The 18,406-nt window shown below is 47.6% G+C and overlaps 1 protein-coding gene across 5 annotated transcripts in view; it reads right to left on the minus strand.

The window, feature by feature from the left end:
• LOC144127995 (lysine-specific histone demethylase 2-like) overlaps positions 1–14,435 on the minus strand; it is an 85,326-nt gene extending 70,891 nt beyond the window's left edge. Inside the window, exons 1-3 of one of the 5 annotated variants that reach the window (XR_013313654.1) lie at positions 14,335–14,431; positions 7,273–7,479; positions 4,476–4,565 (exon numbers count right to left, since the gene is read on the minus strand). Coding sequence is in view for 4 of the 5 variants with exons in the window: in XM_077661038.1 (XP_077517164.1) it covers positions 4,476–4,565; positions 7,273–7,454 (272 nt within the window). In the remaining variant the exon portion in view is untranslated. Of the gene's footprint in view, positions 1–4,475; positions 4,566–7,272; positions 7,480–13,284; positions 13,544–13,627; positions 13,769–14,168; positions 14,304–14,334 lie in introns of those variants that run through there. The other 4 variants (XM_077661038.1, XM_077661040.1, XM_077661041.1 and 1 more) reach the window with 4 other exon arrangements.
• Positions 14,436–18,406: the final 3,971 nt, after the last annotated feature.

Raw genomic sequence — 18,406 nt, forward strand, 5'->3', positions numbered from 1 at the left:
TTCACAGCTACCTAAGCTTATGTTTGATGGTTTTATTGCAAACAGCAAACAATCAGCTTCCAAACCACGCAAACATGGTCAAAATCGGTTGAATGGAAGCCAAGAAAGCCTTGTCAGAAGTTGGTACGGTGACTAAAAAAAACAAAAAACTAACTGCAACACACTGAAGCACAGTAAACACATTAACATGCTTTATTCTTGAAAACAAATAGCCTAGACGGCACCTGGCGAGTAATCTTCATCATGCTTTTGTCACTGACGTCACTTTGCCGACTGCAAAAATGTGTCCGAGGCTTCACGTTTTCTCTCGGCGCTTGTCAATCTTCGAGAGTCCTTCTCTTTTGCTCTCTTAGAGCTGGCGCAGTTCTCCACTAAGTGCAATTCTTGAAGGATGTGTGTAGATGCCTGCTTTATTCTAGAATTAAAGCGCATCACTGCTTCAGCCACTGCAGACTCTACGGCAAACAATGAGGAATGTGTGTCCTTAGGAATGAGTGACCAAATAACAGAGCGTAAGGACTCATTCGCATTTTGAGTTTTGCCCTTTGGCAGCGTTTCAGCAGATCCTTATCAGATAGGCACTCATACACCGGACGCAGTGCTTTTTTACATTGTCAGGGAGATTGTAAGTGTGGCTAGGCAGTGTTTCTCCTCTGGCGGCAGCAGCGTTGTGCTTACACCAAGAGTCGGGGCCACTTGGACACAGACTATGATCAGACAGCATGTCTGTAGAAGTAACATGGTAATAGGTAGCCATTACCGCCTGCTGCATGCTATCCACATCACCTACATTGGACTTTAGGGCCCAGCTATAATGTTTTGAAAGCTTCTCAATGGGGTCCCCTGTCAGGCGGCCTCTTCCACTAAGCGATTCACCTCTGCCTTTGTGCTTGTTCACGATGTTGCGCAATGCAGTCCCCATGCGCTTCTTAACATGGTTAACACAGTCTTCTTTTCTGACTGGTATGTATCTATATACGTTAGCTTTTTGAATAGCGCTGAATGACCGGCTGTCACTGTCACAAAGCATGACTGTGTAGCGCAGGCCATGACGTGAAAGCGAATGCTCAAAAAGAGTGACGGCAGCTTCGACTTCCATGTGACCCAATTTACTGTCAGTATTTTTCTGGCATTCATGATTAGACAACCAGATTTCATACTCTGGGTCTTCCTTTGGTGGTGCACATGTGCAGCCTGCACAAATGTTGGACAGAACCACATAATCTAAAACATAACCAGAAAAGAGTTCAATCACTGTGCCCACACCTATATGGGATGCGTGACCCCTGGTCAGCCACGTGCCATCAAAACAGACGGCCACATTTCCAGGGCTGTCAAAGCACAGCTCCTTGTATAGGCCCTTCACTGATAAGGCACAGCTGGCAAGCATCTTTTCTGCAGCCCTTGTTGCTGCTGGGTTCAACTTATTTTACAAAAAGCCCTGATAACTCTTTACGGTGTAGACCCCTATGGGACACACCCATTGCTGCAAAAATGTCATTGAGGGCAGTCTGGCCGTTACCAGTGCTCTGCATAACACGAGCTGCGAGAATATTCACTTCAAACGGCCTGCACTTCGCATTGCCGTCTGCCCACCGAGAGCTCCATTCACTGGCGATACTTCCACAATTGCGGCACCCCGTGCACAATTTCACAGCAATCCCATACTCCGTGCCGTTTTTCGTGATGGCAACGTCCCCACCACAAGTACGGCACACAGTATATTGGAGCAGTTTGTTGATCGCCGCCAAATCAACGATAGTGTAGGTAGCTGCAGACGCCGGCGGGTCGTCAGCTGTGCATTCTGTCCCAAGCGTCCGCATCTTCCTCTGGCTAGTAGAAATCGCTGTTAGGCTCGCGATTTTATCATCGGAATCCTTCTGTAACTGCTCGTGATCAGCACGGGTCAAAAACGTAGTGTCGAGTCGAACCCGCTGCCGCCGATTGCCGATCTCGCCCGAGTCCGAGGGTTGCTCCGTGTCAAAGGCACACGCCGCACTCGGCGTGAAAGCATCCGTCACTACCGTCGATTCGCGCTCCGGCACGTCACTCTCTTTTCTTGAAATCGCTGCTTGTGCGATGAGACCATCATCCAGCTCTTCGCCGCTTTCCAATGTCGCTACGACGAGCACCGCACCCGAGGCGAACGGCGGAACGGTTCCAAAGGTCGGTTCATCCACCGGTTGATGTTCTGGCTCACCGCTGCGGCTGGTCGGCATCGCTGGCGACGAACTCGCGGCTTCGGCATTCTTTCTGCGACGTTTTCTTCGTTTCTTGCCGAATTTGTGCATGCTGTGGAATTTCCGGTATGGTATCTCCGTGGTGGTATTTTCAAAATGGCGTCACCCATGCAAGCACCGAGCGTCCGAAGAAAATGGTGCCGGTCAATAGGAGACGTCGATTTTGCCACGTGACTGCATATAGCCAACAGTATGGCTGAATTTCTTTGTTTTCAGTCTTGTTCTTGCCTGCGAATCGTGATCGGTCTTTCGTTTTGGCGAGAAAAGAAAGCTCAGGCGTTACTCTTTCAAACAAGACTAAGATTGCAGCGCTGCAAAGGGTGCTTCTCATGCGACAGGCGCCGCAAAATGGGCATTTTGCGATGTTTTTTCGCAAGCAGTTCTGTCGAGATTTCATCTTTAATCAGCGATTTTGCGAAAAATATGCGGTTGCGGGCCACCAAACTTGGCAATAAGATAGAAAATGATGCCGTGCGTCCAACTGTGACAAAACTGAAAAATCGATTTTTTCATCATTTTTTGATCGCAAAGACCCGCGTCCCCCCTTAAAAAGGAACACACACTTTAACTCACACGTGCTTTTCTGACACGCGATTCCAAACCTTGACGGTGTTAAGCACTGGCATACATACTGGTTCAGACATGGTATTCCAGAATCTAAAAACAATGGCCAGTATGTTCAGAAACACAAAAGGACTTACGTAACCAAGTTCCGGTCTCATCATCAGCGTTACTATGCCTACTGCAGGGCAAAGGCCTTTCACATACCTCTCCAATTAAACTTCGTAATCTTGTCCATCCGCCTAACTTTCTGACACCCCCTGCTAAGCTTGCCTCTCTGGAATCCAGGCTGTTGCCCTCAACAGCAGTCAGCTATCTCGCCTTCGCATTACATGCCTGGTGCATGCCCATTTCTTCTTGGTTTCTACACGGAGTTCTCATCTTACTGTTCGATACATTGGAAATTGGAGGTTTCAGTGCAGCTTCCATCGTCCAGTGGCGGCATATGAGTTTGCCACTGGTACACTTTCTCCCCCAGGGCACCCATGCTAAACTCATCCATTGGGCCAACATCTAGCTCACATTAGCAAAGTCGAATCTTGATTTAATGAACACAGATATTAAGAACTACTCGCTAAACAAACACATACAATTTTTACCCTATATTTGCACTGCTGTTGGCCATAAAACGGACGTATCGAACTCGCCAGCACCAAGCAGTGCCAGCTTGGATAACAGGTGGCAGGCTCCTTCGCACTGCACAAGAGACTGGTGGAGGCGCGTCAAGCATTTGCGCCAATGTTTGCACTTTATCAGCGCCATGGAGGGTTGGCAGTCAGGGGGCCAGCATGCGTTCGTGCCTCTTGCACCCATTGACAGTGCCTTAGAAGCAGTGGCATGGACAGTTGTAGCCTTGCATTAACCATCCCATTCTCATGTTGGCTGTCATAGAAGTAGTGAAAACAGCCCTAGCTTTTGCTTTGGCATACCATTTTCCATGCAAAACGACTGTAATGCAGGAAAGTCACCCCAGCTGGCACTTGGGAACTTGTACCTGGCACTTGTTTTTTTTTTTGCGGTCTTCGGAATCGCCCCAAGTGGCCTTGAAACGGCACCAAAACTTTAGGAAAGGTATCCCAGATTCTCTAGGAAGGATAGCTTGAGCTGCCACCCTTTTACTGACTAAACTGCTCTTCTCATGCGTCGCTTGTTCATAAAATTTTATATTACAAATTTCGGCTACATCGATTTTACAACGTCTTTACTTGTTTGTTTTGGTGATGCCTGACTGCAAGGAGTCAATTTGGAAAGTCTGCAGGCAACACTTTGTCCCTTTGCGCCTCAGTGCAAATTTCAACTCTCAACGCAACTGTAGTGCCACCGCTGAGACTCGCGGAGATGAAGAAAGGGTGGTGGCACGCACGTGCTCTGTAGTACCCATCAGGCTACCGGTGTCAGCGGATGCGGCCTCTGAGGCGCCCGCATGACAACCACCAAATAAATGTGGCCCCTGTTGTCAAATAATCCCTCTATTAAACAGCTGTGGTTTATTCTGGCCACCTGGGAATCTCTAACATGCGACAACACCCGAGCACAAGTGTGCTCTTGCAGGGCCCATCATGCTATGAGTAGGATCTGAACAACACAGCTGTGGGGCCAGTGCTGCGGGCAAGTGACAAAAAAAAAAAAAACTGCCCGCACAGCATGGGCACACAGGCACAGCTCGGTGCTCACCTGCGATAGTAGTAGTCGAAGCACTCGTTGCAGAAGTGTTCGCCAGAGGACAGGTGGTACCAGCGAGACGTGTAGCCATCACCACAGCACCTGCACACACAGAGTGGTTGTCAGGGCACAGGCAAGAATGACCAAAGAAAAAAAACTGACAAGACGATCATGAAACCTGATGTAAGAAAGCTGTGATAGCAGTTCAATTTACCCTCAATGATTAGTTTGATGCTTTTACTCCAAACCGAGGCATCACACGTGCGAAACATTTTTAGCGGAGAGTCAAGGTGGCCCCAGGTGGGTTGAGTGGTGGTGGCTGGAAAGTGGTGCTTCCGGAGGGCAGCCGGCTTTCCCACTGCGTCTCCGGGTTCGATTTCGCTGCTGCTTCTTAATGCGGTTGAATTACAAGTGCCGTAAAGGTGAGCACTGTCCGGCACCTGCAGTAAGCTTCCACGAACGCACAAGACCAGTTTGCTGGTGGTGAGCTTGCAATTTTATCCATAGGATAATAATTTATAATAACTTGGCTGAGTTTTTTATACGTTACCTATCAATTTTCTTTTTAAACACAGTGACTGGGCATGGAAAAAAAAAAGTCAGGCAATGTTTAAACACGGTTATACACAAAGGTCGAGCAATAGCATTTTGGCAATGGCCTGGGCAAAACTTGGAGGTCGCCATCGTGTCGGGCACGGTTAATTATGGCTGGACATCGATTTTGGTCCAAATCGGCCAAGGTGACATTTTGGGGGTTGGGTCTAATTTTGGTGGGGCAATCAGTGCGAAAGCATAGATTTGTGCTACGTAGAAGACGACGATGAGTGGGCAGTGCCGCCGGATGGAGCAGGTGGAAGTCGATGAAAACTATGCTCTACAATGCACAGCGCGAGAGCGTGGTGCAGTTTAACACGAGGCGTGTTCGGCTGTGGCGACAGCCTGTGAACCTGGTCTGTCAGCGCTGCCACAGGTTCAACTCACAGTCATAGACTGACTTCTTTTTCTGCCTCTTTTTCTGTCTAGGCATATTTTGACCTTGTCTAGGCTGAAGGTCAATTTCAGACAGCTGACAGGTCATGTGGAGTTGAGGGAGGTTGGTGCATCGAGTACAGCTATCGCTCTAAAAATGGTGCATGGTGGCACATCACTTTTCACCACGCAGCACGCAAGTGGTGGGCTGTAGACAAAACAAGGGGGTGTTGGGCCACAGCTCGTGGACCCCCAAAGATGACTCATGTGCACCCGCACCAACAGATGATTGATTGAAATATGAACACTACACTTCAAATCCTCCCCCCATGGGTGGCCGCTAGATTTCACTGCCTTTTCTGCACACCACACCACTTCGGTCTGGCAAGAAATTCCCAGCACCACTGTCATTGCTGAGCCACAGTCACGACTGATGTGTAGCGCCTGGTACGTGCGGGCATATTTAAATTCTGTAATAATATAGTCCTCGTAGGGCTGGTTATGCAGCCCAGCACCTTGGTACATTGACGAAGCGAACTCGCCAAGCGGTGCGTTTGCTCACGTGAAGGCGCATTGAACACTGGCTATACACAGCTCTTTTTCCTTGTCGCAGCTGTGTGTCGTTGCACGAACTTTGTCCGAGGAGCACTTAGAGAGACACTTGGAGGTCCTCTGCTGCTCTGCCCATGTGAATCAAGGTGCATAACGAAAACATGCGGGCATGCAAAACACACAACCGCGAGGCACCCCAAAACATACTGAAACTCAGCTAGCCACCTGATGCGCCGCCAATTGAATGTTTTCTTTGACTTCCAACATGCAGGTTGTCTTTTCCCTGTCTTCCTCGTGTGATAAAAGTGATCTGCTGGTTTCAACACAAAACTTATATACTTCAATACTGATAAACAAGTAGCCTTCATCCCCGTTTGTCAGCCCCAGGGATCTGTGTTGTCTTTTCTCCTATTTCATCATCAAGCTTGTACTTGCGAGACTGGCCTGGGGATGCAATACCTGTAATTTAGTTCTTGCTCTTTTCTACATTACAGGAGCTTTGTTTTCAGTAAGAGTGGTGTTTGTAGAGCAGTATTTTTGTGTTTAGGTGCTGGTATTATATTGATACAAGCCAACTTCAATATCTCCTCAGTGTCACTTTAAGAAAGACAAGGCACTGCAAGAGTTGAGTGGATTAGGGCAAGCAGAGGACACATGGGCGCCAGACTGGGCAGCTCTAAACACTGAGTACCGACTGCACAGCGGTGACAGCAACAGCTTAAGCCTCCGCTGAAATGCAGCCACCACAGCCAGGGTTTGATCCCACAACCTTGTGCTCAGCAGCTGAGCACCAAAGCCAACGAGCCATCATGGCAGGTTTATTGGCATCAGTGTTTCTTAGAAAAAAAGTAGTACTGAAAATATGCTCCTCTCCTTGGGAGGGGGAAATTCCTTTCAAGAATGCAATGAGCACACAGTATTAGCGCACACTTTGTGGCCAAAAATAAAATTACTTGAGAGCTATGGCAGCCATTTTCATGCGGTAAAAAAACATGCACTAGGGAAGGTTAAGTGGGTTTAATGTCCCAAAGCGACTCAGGCTATCAGAGACGTTATATTGGTGGGCTCCTGATAATTTCAACCAGGTGGTGCTGTTTAATGCGCACTGACATCGCACAGTACACGGGTTTCTAGCACTTCGCCTCCATCAAAATTCCACCGCCATGGCCAGGATTAAACCAGCGTCTTTCAGGTCAGCAGCCAAGAACCATAACCGCCACTCGCGGTGGGGCACATGCACTGTGGAGTGAAGATGTGGCAACTGGCGACAAGCAGCGAAGCGACTGACCTCTTGGAGGTGCGTGCAAAGCAGCTGGGTCGCGTCTCCTGGCAGCTGACCTTCTCACACTTGCGCACCACCACATGGTTCCCGTCAGCCGGCTGCTCGCTCAGCAGGAGGCGCTTGGCCACCCGGGGAGAGGCGCGTGGTGGCTCACTGTTGTTGGTCTTGACGCGCGCCCGCTTGGGCATCCTGTAGCTGGCGTGCCTGCCCTTCCTGCACGGGAGACTGAGTGAGGGCTTGCCCCGCCTGCTCACGCGCAACTTTGTTTGCCTGTGGGTGTGCTCCAATTAATTCCAGCAAAGCAAGCAACGTACTGTGCCACCCAGTTGTGCAGAAGATGCTGCCGTTCTTAGTTTTAATTACGACAGTAAGAATCACAAACCTTGCAACGTTAACAGCACACATGGTGCGAAGGTCTGCCGAAAAATTGGCCCTGAACTTAACTGGTTAAGCTAAGCATGGCTTAGGTGTGCCGGCGCATTTGCCCTTGTTTAGGGGCAATCAGTTGGACTTATGCAGAGTAAATGCGATAGCATCCACTTCACTGCCTACTGCCACAAGTCATTGCTTCTCTTCAGCAATTTCAGCTGCCTGTTTCAGACACCATTTATCTTGCTGAGCCATTCCGAGCCATATTCATTTTTGCGGAGTCATTCTTAATCTGGCCTCTCCGTCCTCTTTACTACAAGTGAAGAGGGCGATTTCCCTCTCTCTAACAGGGCAGGTGGAGAGAGGGGGAAATCACCTTAAACACCTGCCACGGTTGGCAGGTGGAGGCTTCATCCTGATGTAACAGCTTTATCGCTAGTGACCCATCTAGTGCTAACACACTAAAATACCTACACTCAGTGCGTCAGACAATCTTCCTGCACATGTTATTGTTAGCAATGTCAGTACGCACACGTGATTAAGTCACAGACAGCATAAAACTAAGCTGCAAAGGACAAAAATGGTACCCTAACAACATTGGCCGACCTTTCACACATTCTCCCCCTTCAACTTCGAGCTTCAAGACGAAGATGTAACAAACAATGGCAAAGAGGACTAGGTTTACTTTTACACAGCAAGCCAGTGGGTTCAGTTAGTCAGCCAGTTACCGACTGCCAAGAAATATGCCTAATGGTAGCCCCTGAAACAAGGCACGATGAACCAAAAATAAGGCAGTCATCAGTAAAAGAATGTCACTGCACATGCCTCGATGCATAAGGAAAAAACTCCTTTCCATAGGACGTAACTATACAAATATTTGGCCCTGCTGAACACAATTATGTCGCAGATACCTTACTAGCACTGGCTATACACATTACGGTTAAAGGAAAGTGATCTTGCACACAGTACGTGGAAAACATGCAATGACGAATGCGCACAACTATGAAAACACCCAGTTCCTGCAAAAGCCGCAATAGCAACGGTGAAGATGAAGCCTTAAAAGCAAGTTAACCCAAGCGCACAGAAACTGCTTTAATTACACAGTTGCCTTTGTTAAGGCAACTGTGTTACAAATCAATAACATATCACCAAATTATACAGAGAAAATCCATGCTGTGCGGGCCCTCTGAGATTGTTGCCCCTCTGAGAGAAATTTTACTAGAGGAAATTTGCTAAGATACATACCATTAGTTTCTCTTGACATCAAGGAATGTAACAGGAGTAAAATTATCGCCCCAATATCGCAGAACAAAGCAAGGATTTTTTTTTTTTCCTCTTCATTTTCACTCCTCAGTCAGACATGCGTGCTAAGTGGGTGGCCACATCTTTTAAAACAGTCTACGAGATCACCCCCATTTCTGTTGTGCAGAAAGGTACCAGAGATGTCATAAACTGAACGCACCTTGAGTAATGTTTCACTAATTATGTGTGATAGGATCCTACTATAAGACACAGTAGTATGGCCATTTAGTCTGCCTGGAATGCACAAAATAATGCACACTGTCAGGAACTAACGCCCTGCTCAGAGATATCTTCTACAAAAGCTAGCACCTGCAGTGAAACAATGCAACACTGCACAATTCTGGCATCCGAAGGTTACATGCTACATGTACACTCACAGTCATAAGTTCACTATATCGCATCAACATGACATCAATAAAGAAAGTTAATCTGTCCGCCATCTTTACACACAGCCTAGAGCAGAAAGATGCAGCCGAATTCTGAGTATGCGAATTACACAGTGCCCCAATAAGCTTTGCGAAGTGTGCCCTGAATGTGCATGGTGTGTTGGGATTTATGGTGCGTAAGCAGCTAAGGCAATCATCCACCAAACATGATCTGAACGTAAATAAATTAAATTTTTTTTGCCAGAATCACATTCCATAGACTCCTGATGGTGGCTGCACCACAGGATATCATGTTGTTTCAGAACATTCAGAAATAGGCTCATTTTGCTGAAGAACAATAGCGGTTAATAAGTAATTTCAATAGCTTGTGCAGCTATGCAGTCTGTGCACTAGGATGGCCAAACGCTAGGTGTTCACCGACCTATTCAGCGTTATTGTGGTTGATGATAGCACATTGTATTCCTAGGAGAATGCTCATTTCAGTACAAACTATTCTCCAAAACACATAGTCAAATAGTTTTGAAACAACAAAGTAATTTGCATGATGCTGCTATGACACCAAACATTACAAGAAAAGCTTTGTAGCACACAAATGCACATTGAACATCTAAAATAGAAACTGCAAGCGATGACTGTGTTCACGAAATGTCTGAAGGGATTAAACACAAGTGTGAAATTGTTTGCTCACTAAATACAAGCGTGAAATTGTTTGCTCAGTGTGAGGGGCCAAGTATCAACACGCAAGTAATACCTATGACATCAAGAACAGTGTTCCCCGCAGAGATGGCCTGAACTGAGGAAGTGAAACCGAAAAGCAAACTTCAAAATTAATTTGTGCAACAAGGAAAACTGCACACCTGCCTAATTTGGCAGAATTGTCAGGACAAAGCACCTACAGAAAAAATTACCGGTGATTTAGCTTACTTGGCCAAATGCAAAGTATGTACGCTAGCACATCGTGTTTCATTTCGCTTTTGGTTCAAGGCTAGGGTTCCAAGGACAGGCTTCAGGCAAAGCTCGGTGATATAAGTGGCTGGGGACCTTTGTGGTACCGCATTATAAAATTTTGGGACCACTTAACGCACCTTATGAGGGCCCAACGATGGCAGTGTGTTCTGAATCCATTGCACATGGATGAAAGTTGATGACGATGATATGCAATGCACAGCGCGAAAGAGTGACAGTAAAACACGAGAGGTGGCAGGTTCTGGCAATAGCATAATGCTCACGTGCAGTGGCCAGCAAAGCTGACCAGTTTGCACTGCTGCTGGTTTGAAACCCAGGTGCGGCGCAGCCCAGGTTTATTTCTGCAGGTCTAGCTAGCTTCAGACAAACAGACAACAGGTTTTTTAGAGATTGGGAGCTTTACTGCTGGCCCACTTAATAAGTTTTATCAAGATATGGGAACCTTCAATAAAAAAATCCCGGGAGTTGCCATTTAAAGGGACACCGATGAAGGACACCATGTACTGTCATTCCCAGGAAAAACTGATAACCTGGCTCTTTCTGGGTATGCCGACGTTTTGTCCAGCACTAAAGACGCATCTATGACTGACAAATTGAATTTTGACATTTTGCCAACACTCCAGTATTGAACCTTACAACGTGTACACCCAAGGACTGATTGCCACCGCCTTCCAGTGAGTGGCGCTATGGTGCAACCCCTGGGATCAGCAACACACGCAACTTACTTGCTAAACCAGCCAGTGATGGCAACACCTGCATTACAGTTTTTGTTTTGGTACTTATAAAACCCCTATGTACAGTGAAGATGGCCTCTCTGTCATCAGGATGCCACAGCCTTATAGGCACAGGCCCAATTCCACTGGCCCCTTAAACGAAGATAATACTTAAACGAAGATAATACAGAAGACTAAGAGTTCCCTAGGAAAGTACTCACAAGCAATGTGTGGAATGCATTATTGTTCCAAACAAAGTTAGCACTAATAATCCTCCTTCCTTGTCGAAAGACGCAGGTTCGATCCCGGCCACGGTGGTCGAATTTCAATGTGCGGTGTCAGTGCATGTTGAAGAACCCCAGGTGGTCGAAATTTCCGGAGCCCTTCACTACGGTGTCCCTCATAGCCCGAGTTGCTTTGGGACGTTAAACCTCCATAAACCAAACCAAACCTCCTTCCTTGTAGCTCACAACTACTTCCACCTAACAATGCTTGCCTACACAAGGTGCCCACTTTCACTTTTACAACCAAGTCCTAAAAGCATATAAATAGAAATGATGCACTGGATTACTTTGCAACCTACAAATGTTAACAGCTTTGTGAATTAGCTGGACATGTGTCCCAATTGCTTCAAGTGCTAGCAAATGGAAAATTATGTACCTATGTACATTTTTTTTTTTTTCATGCGGAATGCTACCAAACTATCACACAAGCCGTTCAATGTATTTTAATGTTTCGCTGGTGTTCTGTATGTTTTTACAAGCACATGTGTAAACTTCAAAAAGAAAAAAAAAATTTAGGCAATTGTCAATGCAAATACAAGTTGTCCAATACATTCAAAAGACTGAGCTAAGGATACGCATCACATTTGAGACCTTTTTACGAAGTCATTGGTTTAAGTCTGTGTCCCTTTTTTCTACAAAAACAGCAGTCGAAAAGGCTTGAAAGCCGTCATTCGATTCCTAGAGTCATTCTGCATGCAATTATACCATCTGCATGCACACGAGACATGCACACAGCTTGTGCCTTACAAAGGGTTCAATTGTGGCTTTCATTCTTCCACACTACACTGGTGCAGAACTGCTGACAGCAATTTGCGATGCATCATTCTATGGTGCCTTTTACAATACCAAAAAAAAAAAACTAACACCAAACCGGCATACTAATTCAATAACTTATTCCACCGTCAAGTCAGTGCTTGATAGCCCTTGTCAAAGTGTGGGAAACGAAAACAGAGATTTTTGTCCTCCCTCAGCAGTGCCTGTTGGGAAGGCCCGCAGTTTTCTTCCTGCGACCTAAGCAACAAGCGACAAAAAGAACAAAGGGGAAGAACCCAACTCTGCACAAAGATAGCCGTTGTTTGCCTTTTCAGCTACTGTTGCTGATTCCTACCCGAAAAAATCCTCCCACTTTCTTCCCAGGAGGAAGTTTAGGCATCAGTAAAGATACAATCAAAAACAAGGTTAAAATATACAGTGCAAATAAAAGTTAGCCCTGCAATAAGTGACAAACATGCTTGGTGTACTTGTTAACTGTTCAGCTAAGGCTAGACAAACACAAATACGAAAACAAAATTTGGCACAAGCTAAAAGAACAAACACCGACCACAAAATAAGGTTTTATATTCCAACCTCATATCAAAGTCTCGCTCCCAATGAAAACGACTGAAATATCTTTCATGGTTAGCATTTATTTCTTATACTGTTTATAACAAACGTCTCGAACAAGACAGTTTTCGCTCAACACCTGACGTCACCACATAAAGAAAAAATATCACACACAAATGCAAAGCAACAAAAATATAAGTGCCAGTTAAACTGCTCTCCTACACAGATAATGCTTCCTGGTTTATCCTGCAACTGCTGACATGGTGCTGCTTCACCCCAACAATGCAGTAGCTGTTGGTGCAGGTTATCATCTCATGCAGTCTTTGCCAGTAAAACACACAGTGAGGATCTTTCCAACTCTAGTTGTGAATGCACCAAGAATGATGCTTCAAACCAGACCCACAGCATACACGTCTGGCACAAAGCGTTTTGCTGGTTTTGTGCAAATATGGCACTACTACTGTGGTTTCCTCTGTCACTGTGTTCAATATGCAAAGTGAATGAAGGTGTTAGCTGAAACACCTTTTTGGCGGCAGCGCACATGCCCTCACTGTGCTCTTCGCAGAACATTCAACCCTATCAGAATTGCATTCACAGCAGGTGTAATTACCACGGACGGCACAAAGAAAAACTAACCGTCCGAACACCAAATGAAATGCAAAACGGCCTCCCTACCAAACGCACAACCTCAAACGGCAGCCCGAAGATGGAACCTTGCCTTCTTCAAAACGAGGCAGACGCCAACACGCGGCCAGCAACGGACGCGGCGTGCAACGTGCTCCGGACTGGACAACCCTTTGCTGGGGCTCACTGGCTTAAACCATGCTCCTGGCGGCACATTGCAAATCGAACCGGCCAGCGGGCCTGTCAGCTCTCCGAAACGACTCGTAGGGGCGCGCCAGTCCGCCGGCGCTGTCCACAGATCGCTCCGCGCAAAACAGCCGCGCGGCCGCACCGTAGTCCCGTAGTGCAGCAGCCCAAAACAAAAGGAAGCGCTCAGCGGCGCTTGCGCACTCACGCCTTCCCTGCTCGTTCGTCTCGCGCCGGAGAAGGCACGGTCGGCAGCGTTCCGTCAACGAAACGCGGAGGGCGCAATACAACGTCGCGGAGGCAAGCGAGTGAACCAAACGGCCGGCGTGAACGCGACGGAGCGCTCGGAATTGGTTCATTCAAAAATTTCGCATCGCAGTGCCGCAGTAACCCTGCCACGGGGCCAGGCGAGTAAAAAAAAAAACGAATAAAACGCGAACAATCGAAACGTAGACGGGGAGTCGCAAAAATCGGGGATACGCAAGAAGAGGCCTTTTGACAGACCGGATTCAGAACAAACACACACAAAAGCGGCGGCCGCCGTTCGGAGTGCGGAGCAGAAACCGCACATCGCTCGCGTCGTCGCGACTAGGCGACTTTTGCAGCGTTCGCGCGTCGCGCTCTCAACAACAATGGGTGGCTTTCTCCGCAAGCACGCTGCACTTGACGCGCTGTTCGGACCGCTGGTTTCGACCACCCACGCCAGAGGAAACCCCGGGCTAAGAGAAGAGAAAGAAAAAGCCGCTCACACACAACGCAGCAAGCGCGCGGGCGCCAGGAAGTAAAGCGGTACGGGCTGCTGCTAGCAACGTTTTCTGCCTCGCTCCGCCGCCCGAACCACACCGCGGGTCTGCGTCAGTGAAAAGGTCGGGCATGCCGGCGTTCGCTTCGAAAAGGACCAGCACGGGTACATACTAGGGACAGCTCCTTGGTAGAGAAATCAGCTCGACGGCCGATGCGGCTTCAGCCGCAACAGAAGAGGCAGCGAGGGCCGCCATGTTGGCTGTTGTGCAAGTGGTGAAAACGCGATCCGGCGTGCGCTGTCGCGCGAGGCATTTGGCGCCTGCGGCATTGCACGAAATTCGAACTTGACCGAATGTCAAGTACCCGGGTTCGAACCCGACCCCAGCGGCCGCGTTTCGATAGAGGCGAAGCGCAAAAGGTGTGCTATGTCAGTGCACGTTAAAGATCCCCAGGGGGTTGGAATTATTCCGGAGCCCTCCACTACAAAGAACTGTAGCGCAACCAAGAAGAACACAAGAAAGGGCACACAGCACTAGCGCTAAACTTCATATAACTTTATTCACTGGCAGCGCAGCAAATATACGGGGAAAGAACTAGAGCACGTGCACATACCAGTTCACACACACCACTATCAACAGAACCGTTCAAGACGTACCATCTCCGATTTGTATAGATTCACAGACGTATCGCTAATACAATATACACCTCTCTTCCTTATATGAAATGCCTCCAGTAGTTCCCTTGCCCTAGTATTTTTGCTTTTACCTAAAATGTTTATCTCATGAAACCGTGGTTGGCACTTTTTGCAGGACTGGCATCTAGCCTGCGGCAAATGTTCTGCCGCTCGAGGGCACTCAGCGCAGTCCTGAGGAAGATGTGCACTACATAGGTCTTTCCGTGAGCGTGCGTGCTCACCTGCCCTTTCATTGATGCACCGCCCTGTTTGGCCCCCATAGACCTTCCCGCATGACAGCGGTATCTGGTAAACCACCCCGATGCAGCCATTCGTGAACTTTTTTGCATGTCTGACGCGGCAACAACGCTTGTCTCTGCTTGCAATGCGCGCGCAGAGCTGTGCCAGCTTGCGCGGGGCCGAGAAAGCAACCGGCACGCCATATTTTTTGGCCACTTTTTTCAAGTGGTGGGCTACCTTGTGCACATACGGCACTACCTCCGGTTTGACAGCCGTTTCTCTGCTGATACATGGCTGCTGCAACTTGATGGTTTTCATCTTCTGTAAGAGGGCTTCAGCAACCGCTGTGATGACTGTGCCTGAGAACCCTGCCGAAAGTAATCTGTCAACCTGCTTGTCATAGCTCCCTTGCATAGTATGACAGCACGATTTCATGAGAGCCGATTCAAGGCAAAGCTTGGCAATGGAGCGTTTCACAGTTTTCGACTGAGCCGAAGCATACAGTAGTAGCTCCTTCTGTGCTCGCGGTGCATATTACCAACATGCAAGACACTCACCCACAGTGATGTTTATGTCTAAAAACTGTAAAGAATCCCACACAGGCAGTTCATGCGTGAACCTCAGTCCCCCTCCCATATCTTTAAAGATATTTAACACAGTGCTCACAGCATCTGTGTACGTCAACTCATTGTTTTTAAAAACTACCAGGAAATTGTCAACATACCTAAAACTTTCAGAACCCGTTCCCCTTTATCTTTGTTCAAGGGCGCGGCCCATAGATGTTAGAAAAATGTTAGTAAGTACAGGCGCTACGCAGGATCCAGTACAGATCCCTTGTCTTTGGCGATAAAATTTGTTGCCGTAAGAGACAAACGTCACACTGAGGTGAAGTTCAAGTATCCTCATAAAGTTATCTATTGAAACCCCCGAGGAGTTCTGAAATTGAACAGCACCGCTCTCTTCTATATATAGCAACTCTTACAGCTGAAAACAACTCACTGTGGGGCACAGAATAAAATAAACCTTCTACATCGACAGAAAACACAACCAATGGAAGCATTTCCTTCAAGGAAACTAATAACATCTTTCGAGCTCTTAGTATGAAAAGGATCAAATACAGGAAGATGACTGAGGTGCTTTTGGAGGTACCTGCTTAGATTAAGCTGCCAAGTGTCCGTCTCGCTAACCATAGATCTAAAAGGCACTGACGGTTTATGCATTTTCGCAGTAAAAAAACACTGTAAGCGCATTCTTTTTACTGTTCGTGATGCTGCTCGCTAGTCTTTCCAATTTCAAGTCCTTGCACATCTGGGCTGCCTTGCCTTTCACTCTCGTGGCACTGGCTTTCACAAGAATAAAGTTCTTGGCAATAGCTTCACCAGCTCTAAAACCAAACTCTTCATCGGTGAACACTACAAATCCGCCCTCCTTGTAGGCTTAGAGAAGCTGGAGGTTGTTTTCCCTGAAGTAGGACACTACTTTCGTCATGGAATGCTTGTTAGCCCTTCTACCACTGTTGCGCGTAGATCTTGTTAACGCATCGCTCCATCCAGTAGGCATCTTGCTTTGTTTTCTTCAGAAGTCTTTCCTGCTACACGCCTATTGAGTGGTTGCCGCGTCAGACATGCAAAGAAGTTCACGAATTGCAGCATCGGTGTGGTTTACCAGATACCGCTGTCATGCGGGAAGGTCTATGTGGGCCAAACAGGGTGGTGCATCAATGAAAGGGCAGGTGAGCACATGCGCTCACTGAAATCCCTAAGTGGTGCACATCTTCCTCAGCACTGCGCTGAGTGTTTTGAGTGCCCACGAGCGGCAGAACATTTTCCGCAGGATAGATGCCAGTCCTGCAAAAAAATTGGTTTTGGGGGAAAGGAAATGGCGCAGGAGGGAGTGAAAGAAAAAAGGAAAAAAGAGGTGCCGTAGAGGAGGGATAGGCAAGTAGGCAAAGCGCAACAGTGTTTGTGCTTGGCCTACCTGTTGCGCTGTTGCGCCTTGCCTACCTGTTCTCAAAGACCGGCCGCCGAGAGAAAGAGCCCAAGCCATTGTCTACCAAATTCCACGCGCCGACTGCGACGCAAGCAACATCGGCTAAACCAAAAATTTCAAAGAAAGAATTCGGCAACATAAAAACGACGTCCGCAAATTTGCAAGAGAGCGCAATCCAGTAGCCGAACATTCCGAGGACTCCGACCATAGAATCAAATCGAAGAAACCCGCATCCTCGGAACCGAAGAAATTACCACAAAAGGCTCCTTCTGGAATCCTGGCATATCCAAACCACCCCGGACAATATCAACCGCACAAAAGGAAACCTGCCCCCAGTATATGCCCAGGGACTTCGCTCTTCAACTCAACGAAAAAAAGAAAGTCGCCATTCAGCATCTCCCTGCACTGCGCCAGCGTGACTAACAGCCTAAACCCCCTCCCCCACGCCTTTCGCGACACAGCTGTCGTTCTTTTCACCCCCCCCCCCCCCCTTCCATACTTAAACGACGCTAGCTAGTGCCCTCGTCACCCCTGATGAAGGAGCCGAGTGGGCTTCGATCACTCAGCTCGCGTACTAAGCTGAAGGCGAGACGTTATGCCGGATACTTGCTGACTACGACATCCAAGTTGCCCATGTCCCATCCAGCAAGCTCAGAAACCATTTGGTACGAGCAAAGGACCCGCTTGAAAAGACCAGCTACCCTGGGGTAGTTTACAAAATTCCTTGCAAAGAATGCGGTGCAGCCTATATAGGCGAAACTGGGGACTTCAGGAGACGATTCAAAGAACACCAGCGTGACGTCAAAAACAAAAAAGTGACTTCTAACGCTCTCGCCGAACACCAGCAAAACACGGGCCACTTGATTGACTGGGATTCCACGCGCATACTTGAGAAAGAAAAATCATTATCTACTCGTCTGCTCAAGAAATCCCTTCACATACAAATGACAAGCCAAGCGATTAAAAGGACGCAGGGCAATCTACCCGAGATATACATCCGCACGATACGCAACGTTTTCCCTACATAAGCAGCAGCCCGTCTCGTTTTTCATCCCATTGTGAACAAGGCACCCGTAGTGGTGCCGAAACGTCAATTCTCTTACGGTTATTTTTTTCCTTTATGACTTTGGCGAGTGTTCGTTTAAAAGGATATGCAGAAAACACTGAAAATGCATTTTATTTCGATAAGCTAAAAAAGAAAACTTTTCGAGCGACCGCCGTCTACGGTGTGCATGCAAGCACTTCAACAGCGCAAAGCAGACGACGCGGGACGGGTATGCCCTTGTGACGTCAGCGATCAGAGGTTGCTAGACCAGCAAGAAGAAACAGAATAAATTCGTT

This window comes from Amblyomma americanum, chromosome 4, assembly GCF_052857255.1.
Source record: "Amblyomma americanum isolate KBUSLIRL-KWMA chromosome 4, ASM5285725v1, whole genome shotgun sequence".
Lineage (NCBI taxonomy): Eukaryota > Metazoa > Arthropoda > Arachnida > Ixodida > Ixodidae > Amblyomma > Amblyomma americanum.